Source organism: Anguilla rostrata, chromosome 1, assembly GCF_018555375.3.
Source record: "Anguilla rostrata isolate EN2019 chromosome 1, ASM1855537v3, whole genome shotgun sequence".
In the NCBI taxonomy this organism is placed as follows: domain Eukaryota; kingdom Metazoa; phylum Chordata; class Actinopteri; order Anguilliformes; family Anguillidae; genus Anguilla; species Anguilla rostrata.
The window spans coordinates 68,952,381-68,961,506 of record NC_057933.1 but is presented as its reverse complement, the minus strand read 5'-3'; the positions used below and the strand labels follow the sequence as shown (position 1 = coordinate 68,961,506).

Below are 9,126 nucleotides of genomic sequence, written 5' to 3'. Positions count from 1 at the left end.
GGGAAAGACACCCTCCTTTGCCATATGTTTGAAAACCATCACTCAAGTTAAAATAGAAAATAGTTTATGTTGAAAATATCTACATTTATTTTAATGTTTATTCGAGTACAAGATTGTAGACAGTGAAAATTAAGTTCTGGGAGTCAGAGATGTGCAAAAATACACTTATGTGTTTTGTTCTGAAACACTAAATACATTTCCAATAAATGTATCTATAAACTACATTCAAAATAGTGGAAGCATAGGTTGTTTTGGAGGTGTAAATCATACAAAAAATAAGGAGAACATCCCTTGTTACATATGAAATGCATATGTACAAATGCATATACACGTATTTGAACTACTGGTCATCCCAGCTAGCAGTGCTGAAAATGGTGCAGAGAAAATGTACCTTACAAACATGGCAAATAAATTCAAATATAACAAGTATCATTTTAGTGGTGACAAATACAAATATCAAATACAATATATTTAAAGCTATACCAGGGGGCACTTCTCCTTGAGTCCAGAATACAGCGTAACAGGTATCATATTAGTAGTGACAGAAATACAAATATCAATGTGCCCATGTTCTAATTATATCAAAAGAAAATATTTTACAAGCGCATAATTGATTATTTGAACCTGCAGAGACATTTTTATTCCAATTTCACCCAAATTTCATCTGAATACATCGATGATCATCAGCAGAAAAAAGCACTTCTGTGAAAGTCAAGGAAAATTAATCAGAAGCTAGACCAGGGGGCACTTCCTCTTGATTCGAGAATAACGTTTTGCTTTGATGAGGGCATCTTCCAGTAACTTGAAGAGACAGTTGGCTACAGGAGGGGAAGTCTGCAAGCAGCAGTCGGGGGAAACGGTTGGAGGCAGGGGTTCTTTTTCTGTACACATTCTCTCCATCAGGTCATCCAGCTATATGAAAAGAGGCAAGGTGGAGCAATTGTTTTTCACATGTACTATATAGTCTCAAACGACTTTCTGTCAAATATTTGGGGACTCATTTATACAGCTGGTGGTTAACCTTTAGACCCCTAGTAAATGATAAAACATCTATGTCACAACAGCATCTTTGCTGGTACGCAAAGGATTCTTAAACACTGCTATAAAGTACTGCTATTCCTTTGCCGTAACTTCAGTTCACAAAGAGACATAATCCAGAGTCTTTCTATCCATACTTCCCTTTGTTTTAAGAAAGTTTAATTCTCTAACTATAGTGTATAGAGCATGTTTTCTTATTTTACAGATTAGCTATTAAATAGCAATAATGTGCCCTTCAAAACAGACAAGACATTGGAAAGATACCAGGCTTAATTGTGATCCCACACAATCTATGGTCTATCCCTGTAAAGTCCACTCAGGACTGACTGTAACAGTGTGCTAGAATGAACTGATGTTCAGAATTGTTGAATACACCAGTAGTTGGATGGATGCAACGTATGTACTTTGTACAGAATTTGTATTTTTGCATTATTCTTGGTTACTTAGCCCACATAACTTTGCTTAGTGCTTTATTGATGTTGCATCTGTACCTGCTGGTCTGGAAATATTGTTAGTAATGTGTGACACTATTGTTCATATTACATAGATGAACGTTCTCATACATCATAAATCACTCTGGATTAGAGCATCTGCTAAATGAATGCAGATTAGACCAGTGGTTCTCAGACTCGGTCCTGGGAACTCCTGCCTATGCTGGTTTATATTTGAACCACAACTGCAATCCCAAAATTTTATGAAGCAGGTTCATTTTTACGGATTAGAATGCTTTTCATATTTTGAGGGATTATTTACCCCCTTAAGCCACATGTTGTCAGAAATAGAAATATGCACACCATGAAGAATAAAAGTATTCACCTTGTGCTTATTGATTGCGCTGTATTGTAAATGATTACATAAAACGGTTTAAAAAAAATAACTGATCATATTTGAGGTCCATAGGCTAATAATATAATTGGTGAGAGTGTGGGCACCTAGCCATTAAAACAAACCATTTATTAAAAAATTAAGAATTCAAAGACAAAGCAAATAAGCCAAACCTACATTTTGTTAATAAGTTTAAGGGGAAAATGATTAAAGAACGTAAACTTGTGTGTTCAACAACCTGAACTGAGCAAGAGATTGGTTGTAACGGTTGTAACAAAAACCATCTTAAACATGGGTCCCCAGGACCAAGTTTGAGAACCGCTGGATTAGATCATACCCACCTCTCCTTGCACACATGCTGTTCTCTGAGCTGCAGGTAGGTGACAGCACTGACTTACTAAACCTTTAACGGGAAATGGCACAGGAAATCTGTGGGAAGAGATAAGAGCATCAAGTCCACCACTTAATTGAGCCATTTGCATTTTCTTCTGTAAAAAAATACCTTTGTGTTTTTTTTTTGTTCAAAGAGTCAAATTTAACGTTTACTAAATCTCAATAAAATATATGCAAAGAAGACCATGTAAAGAAGTAAAACAACCTTGGAATGAGATGATAAAAGTGTATTCAGTCTTATTCAATTTTATTCAAATTCTCACAAAAACATTCATGTCATACTAGCAAGACTGATTGCCTCTCATGTACCTTTTATAGGCAATTCGAAAAATAAAATCTTACTTCTTTGCGAGCAGCTTGTGTGTGTCACAGACCAGGTCGAGTTTGACGAAAAAAACAGAGTCGATCGGTCTTTGGAGTATTTCATATGTGTATGTTGAGTCGGGTGCGCTTTCCGAAATACAGCTGTAACGGTCTTGTCCCTTGGGCATATCACAGCAGGAGAAGACACTGCTTTTGACAGACCGCTCCTCCTTACAGTACCTGTCCATCTCCGCCTGCCACTGAGAGACCACAGGAAACAGAAGATCCAAGGCTCAGGTGAATACGAAATGCATCAAGACCTGATGACAGTGCATTCAATATGATGGGGCTGCGACTCTGGTCAACACAGTATATTTCTGTGACATTTGATGGTTAAATCATTTTTCTATTACGAATGTGTGGCACGGCACATCACTTCTCAGCCAGCTGTAATAATTGATACCATATCTGAAATCGAAAGTATGCCAACAAGAGGATATATTTTACAAGATTTACCATGCCATAACACTAGAAGTGTCACTGAAAAGCAATTTCAGTAAGCCAATACACTCTTTTCTGAATATCACTTCATTAGCAATTCCCTTCGCCCAATTTTTACTTGCATTTCAGAATCCAAATGCTATACCACCCACACCCATGCAGAAGAGCAGTGCAGCTGAAATTCATGCACTGCTCCGATAGGCTCGCCCATAAGCCAGGGCCTATATTCCACACAGCAGGCCACGCAGCACTACAGGAGAGTTAATGCCAATTGAAGGAGGAGCTGATGATGCACTGCAGGTGCGTCATTGGCAGGAATTCACAGAGCAGTTACCTGGAATCCTGGCCAACTTAAACACACCTTTTCCTTAAATGTGATGAAGCCAATACGAGCTTACTACTGCCAACTCTGGAACATAGTAGATGGTTCTGGTTCTGGTTTTAAAAAGTCTTGGGTATGGTGCCCAGCCTCCACTAGTGAGTAAAACACTGAACCACTCCCTTTCTCGTTTTACATGTTGATTTCCTAACCACATTGGTAACATCACCACGCGTAGCTATTCAATAATCAAATATTAATATTCAAGTACAAGTGAGGTGTAAGTGTTTATATACATTCACCAGAATGACTTAACAGAAGATATTTCTGAAGTCTTTAAATTTGGTCGTCTACAAACCTTTTAGAAAATCTATTCCTTTCATACGCAAATGCAACTGTTTTCCAAATCTGGTGCAAATAGCAGCATGTCCCAGCAAATAAGAACAATAAAGTAAGATTTGTCTATCGTGTTTGGGCTAGCATAGCTGTGCACACCTTCACATGACTAAACAGATAGAAGGCAAGAAAAACAAGTGGTGAAGAAATATACCACATATCTCTTTCAGAGCTCAAACGGCTTTCCCTTACCTTTCCATCAGCACAGGCCAGCACCTCATCCTGCCCCTTACAGCACTGCTTTATGCCCTTCTCCAACCTGTTGATGGCCTTTGACTGACGTGCAAGCCAGCCATATCTGTCACTTGGCAGACATTTGAGGTCGTATCGGGGGCGGATCTTGTGGAGATCGCAGATCATTCTTATGTTGGAAGAAGTGGGCCTACCAGGTGGGAAGCGGATGTCTGGAACTTTTGGATCTTCACGAAACTCCCTGGGCTCCAAGTCTGTCCTGGAGACAAAGAAAACGTCTGTGGTGAAGAATGCATTCTGAAACAGCTAAGACCGGCTTTGGAATGCCCGAAATGTACAGCCAGAGTCAGAATAGGTTCTCCCAACATCAGCTCGCTTTAACCTTCATCATCTACTCAACCTTAATTTGCAGTCGGCTTCCTTCTCACCGAACAGAAAAATACAAATTCCACTTGCTCTCTCTCATCCTTTCCCTTTCCTTTCATCTTCATCTTCTTCGTGTCCCAACTCTTCTTCAAACTCACCTAATTGTTCTTATCCTGCTTCTCTAATCCATGTTCATCCTCCCTTTTCTACTCCCACCTTAACTGCCCCTCGTTTTCCTTTCTCAATCCCTTCTCCGCCCTCTTATATGTACATACCGCTGACAGTTGTCGGGGTTCCAGTTAAACTCTGACTCTGAAGGTGACTTTGGGGCCACTGAACCCTTGCTGGTAGGCTGGTAAAATCTGTTGGTAGGCTGGTAAGATTTGTTGGGAGCGCCCTTCTCAAAACAGCTCCACCGGGCTACACTCCGCTTCCTGCAACAGTGGTAATGGTTGGTCTTGATGGAGAATTCTTCATCACAGAAATTGTTGAGAGCATGCTCCCACTGTAAAAAAAAAAAAAAAAAAAAAAGCAGTCTTTAAATGGTAATACATGAAGATGGTTCCTGTGACAAACACACTTGAAGAACACCCATACCTTCTGATATTCACATACATTCACTGTTCATTGTGAAGCACAGATCACAGATTGAAAGTTCCACTGTATTACTTCAAACAAAAAAAAGTATGTGCATGTGTATGCATATGAGTGTTAAACAAGACTTCCACAAAAAAAAGGTGGGTAAGAGCCTTCAAGAAAATAACACCATATCTGCAGAATGAGCTGAAGGGGAAAACATGACAGGACAATACCTTGCTTTGTCTACATGCGTTTAGATTAGTCTAAACGGGAAAACAGAAAGCAAAGCCCTATTATTCCTCTCATGCCGTAAGTACAGGCAAACACCATAATACATTTTATGATTACGAAAAAATGGTAGTCCTGCCCGTTTGTAATACAGGAGAAAATGAAAAATTAACATGGCATTTTAGATCACATATCCAATGCCAGTAATGCTACCCTGGGCCACATTAAAAATATGTGTTTTTCTGTGCTATTTTTCCATAAGGTAAACTTTTTTTTTGTTTAATTGCAAATGTCGCAGTTTGAATTTCACCTTACGGTTCTTTACAAGTGTGGCGTGTGCCACCCTAGAATAATAGCACTGCGAACACTCTTGAGGTGCAACAGATGAAGCAGAAAAGGACACGGTGACTCACCGCCTGTTGAGCACAGCAGAGGGAAAGCTCTGAGCCCAGCGTCCCATTCTTCTCGCAACAGAAACTGTACAAGGACTCAACATTGCCGATGGCATCTCCCTGTCTTTGCAGGTGTGTGAAACGATCCTGGGGGAAGGAGCTTCGTGAGTATTTATGGCGACCCTCACCATGGTGACAGATGGCAGGAAAGTTGTGCAAGTAAGGGCGGGCAGGAGGAAATGGCAGTTTGGGTTCGAAGGAGCGAGGGAATAACATTGGGCGATCTGAAAAGGGGTGACATGGACAAAAATCAACAGTTTTATTCAAAAGAAGAAAAAAACCAATCTGTGTGCAAAAAGTCAAGTGTAGAGACAAGCCTACCTATTTCCTCAAAATGACCATCGAGAACAGGATCCACCATCCTTTGTGTCATATCTGGTTCCCCCCTCCTGGAGCCTGAATGCGACCACATACAACACTGAGAAAAGTCTCACTCCCTGGGTTATAACATTACGTACACAAGCATGTATGATTAAATGCAAACTGTTCATGATCCAGTTGAGGCAGTGTAGTTATTTTTCATATCAACATACAATACAACATGAATGCTTTTTGGCATAAAGAGTCAGATGCCATGTCAGCAACCTGACGATTCTGAGGAACTAATCACCCAACTTAACTTAACAAATACGATTTTTCTATGGGAATGACTTATGGTTTGTGTTGCAAAAGCCTTAGGAAAAGAGCAGATCGATACTGTGATTTAGCCATCTGATGCCTGTCCAGGACCCCACCTCTTTCTCTCAAAATTTTGGGAAGGTCAATGGTCACTTCTCTTTGGGTCACATCAGGGTCAGCTTCTGGGAGTTCTGGAAACATATTATAGAACATACTGCAGCGTTACCTTTGTGCAGGTACGTATGAGGGAGATGCAGTAACCATCAACATAATAAACTAGTTTAAGGAAATGTTTTCTATACTACGCCTTTCAAAACATGACATGATATATTGCTGTGCAAGAGGCAGAACATATACAAACACAGAGCACTTGTATGTACAGTTAATTCAGTGGACAAACCTATGTGTTCCCAAAGATCTTCAAGGTCAAAGGTCACCTCTCTCTGGGTAATGTCAGGGTCAAGCTGACTGGTACCTGAATGAAATGGAAATAAGTGTCAATTTCAGTACTGAACATATGTAAACAAGACAAGCACATTGTACAGACGTGTATGAATGCAAGCAGGCTCACACATGCACGCACCGTAAACGTGTCTGAAACAAAATGAACGTCATTAATTTAAAAGTCTACAGAACAGTTCAGCTACCTCACAAATGTCATCTCTCGCTGGGTCATGTCGGGTTCAGCTGGTTATTTTTTTACAGACGATCAGACAATAACAACATCAGTAAGCTATTATAAATTGCGCAGTAGTTACGATACATTCAAACCGTGGATAAAAGCGTGGCATCTCAAGGGTGTACAAAGCAGTGCTACAACAAAAAACTGTTTTAGCTTTTATTCCCATGTTATTTTCTCCTGTGGCATAACGGTTGTTAGTGCATGATGTGACTTCATCCAATGCCATAGACTGAACGTAGCGCAAATCACTGCGAATTCAACTTATTGTTAACAAGAAAGGCGATGCACTGGAGGACTATGACTACGCAGGATTCAGAACGTAGTGACCGACCAACAGCAAATCCGACATGCAGGGTAAATAAACATGGGAACAGAATGAGGAAAGAACATGAAGAGAAGACATTGTATAAAAGATGTCTACAAGAACACAAAGGTAGTGTATAAACGAAGAACAATAACCGGATCACGTATTATAAATACACAATTATAAATACCTTCCAATGCCGAGCAACCAAATTCCAGAACAGCGACTACTACCAACAAACTTCTGAGGACCAAAGATCCCATAGTTAAGACACAGTCTGTTTGTCCGTGCCGTTAATTGACTACTCGTAGTCTATGATAAATATGTAAGGCTGTAGGGAGACAAAACGACGTCTTCTCCTTGTGCGCTTTCTTTTTTCTGTCTTCCGTTGTTCCAACCGTGGATGCCCGTTTATATTTGAGCGTAGAAGTGCAGGAAACGACGCGAACCAGTTTTAACTCCCACAAGTAGAATGCATTGACAGTAAAACAGCTAGGTAAACGAATAGCCTACTGCTTCTAGGTGCTGTGGTTGCGCAAACTCTGAGGGTGGGGTGGGGCTGGGGGTGGGGACTGATATGGGTTAGTGAAAAAAAATATTTGGAAGCTTTTATGAAAAAAAAAGCCCGGAGAAGAGACCGGAAAAAATGGCAGTTTTCTCAAATGAGTCATCCGATATAACTCTGTTATCTGACAACAATTCTGGCGTGCATCCGTTCCATATAACTATATTGCAACCACTTCACAGGTCAACAGCGTGTATAGCCTTATCTAGGTTTTTATGAGTCACCAAATTTTGTTTACAAGAATGTAACTATTTCTTTCCTAACCACGTGTAGCATATATTCATATAGGACATCTTCTCTGATGGTCACAGGCAACTCTCAGATGCAGCCAATCTACTTTCTGTCTTGCCAGTTTAAACTGAAAGTGCGTTCACTAATGATGTGAAACTGGATTTCCAAAACATTTTAGGCTACACTAAACGGAAGGCTGGGTTCCCACGAGGCAGAAACGTGTGAATCATGGGAAATGTGACGGGTGACGATCGAGTGGCCACGCTGTCAAGGAATATTTTGGAAATAATCTAATACCGAAACGACATCAGTACACCCGAGAAACTCGAAATTGTTGACAGCCTAAATAATAGGCTATATCTAGATGAAATGTCATTCATTCGCTACTCTGCAAATGCAAATAGTCATGTGGTGATGTTGAAGAGAATTTAACATGGCACAATTTAACGTTCAATTTAAAGGAAAAATTGGTCGTAAAAGGAATATTGCTAGTTTGCTACAATTCTTAGCAATGAATTTGGCTACATCTTGTTTTTTTTCCGTGAAGCAGGTCAGGGTCAAGAGACGATCATGACTGAATGAAAATCCGTCAGGATCAGACTGTTCCGCCCACGCTTATAAATAAGCTGGAGTTTCTCAGCAGTAGCCAGAACCGATCGCACGGAACACTGAGTCAGCACTGTTTGTCTTGGCCAACACAATTACGAGAACTGGCTTTAAAACGCCCACGAGAATCTCAAATTGAATGAAAAATAATTCTACTGAAGTTAGCGTGGTGACGTATCCGATGTTTCCCCCCATTAAATCATTTTATTTTGAGAATTTCTACGAAAAGTTTTACATGAGTGATTGTGATTTCCTGACAGGGAACTGAAAGCCATTTAGAACAGCCGGACAAGTCTTCTAAGTGACACACATTTGTACTTCTTAAAGTATGGGCCCCATCCCGGCTGGGAACCAGATGAAGATTAGGCTACTGCCGATTAGCTGCTTAAAATATTAAAATAACTGTAGGAGCGTAAATGCGCTCATCCGATTTATTTGAGTAGGCTAATAGTGTCAACCTGGACAACAACATAAACTGACCCAGGAGTTTACATGTAGAATCACAAAAGCAGCAATGCAATTAACATT

The 9,126-nt window shown here is 40.1% G+C and overlaps 1 protein-coding gene across 1 annotated transcript; it reads right to left on the bottom strand.

Moving 5' to 3' along the window:
- Positions 1-63: 63 nt before the first annotated feature.
- On the bottom strand, positions 64-7,757 carry ecm1b (extracellular matrix protein 1b). The gene is made up of 10 exons (XM_064353534.1): positions 7,387-7,757; positions 6,611-6,685; positions 6,327-6,401; positions 5,914-5,988; positions 5,554-5,816; positions 4,609-4,838; positions 3,968-4,226; positions 2,599-2,819; positions 2,205-2,292; positions 64-912 (listed from the first exon to the last, which is right to left on the bottom strand). Exons 1-10 carry the CDS (start codon positions 7,457-7,459, stop codon positions 733-735), a joined length of 1,539 nt encoding a protein of 512 aa, XP_064209604.1. The 5' UTR covers positions 7,460-7,757; the 3' UTR covers positions 64-732.
- Between the last annotated feature and the right edge of the window lie 1,369 nt (positions 7,758-9,126).

Excerpts from the sequence above, each read along its gene's own strand:
- ecm1b (XM_064353534.1), bottom strand. The coding sequence starts at position 7,459 with ATGGGATCTTTGGTCCTCAGAAGTTTGTTGGTAGTAGTCGCTGTTCTG. Across the intron at positions 5,817-5,913 it reads TGGTCATTTTGAGGAAATAG|ATCGCCCAATGTTATTCCCT; the intron begins GTAGGCTTGTCT and ends ACCCCTTTTCAG. Across the intron at positions 2,820-3,967 it reads TGGCCTGTGCTGATGGAAAG|TGGCAGGCGGAGATGGACAG; the intron begins GTAAGGGAAAGC and ends GTGGTCTCTCAG.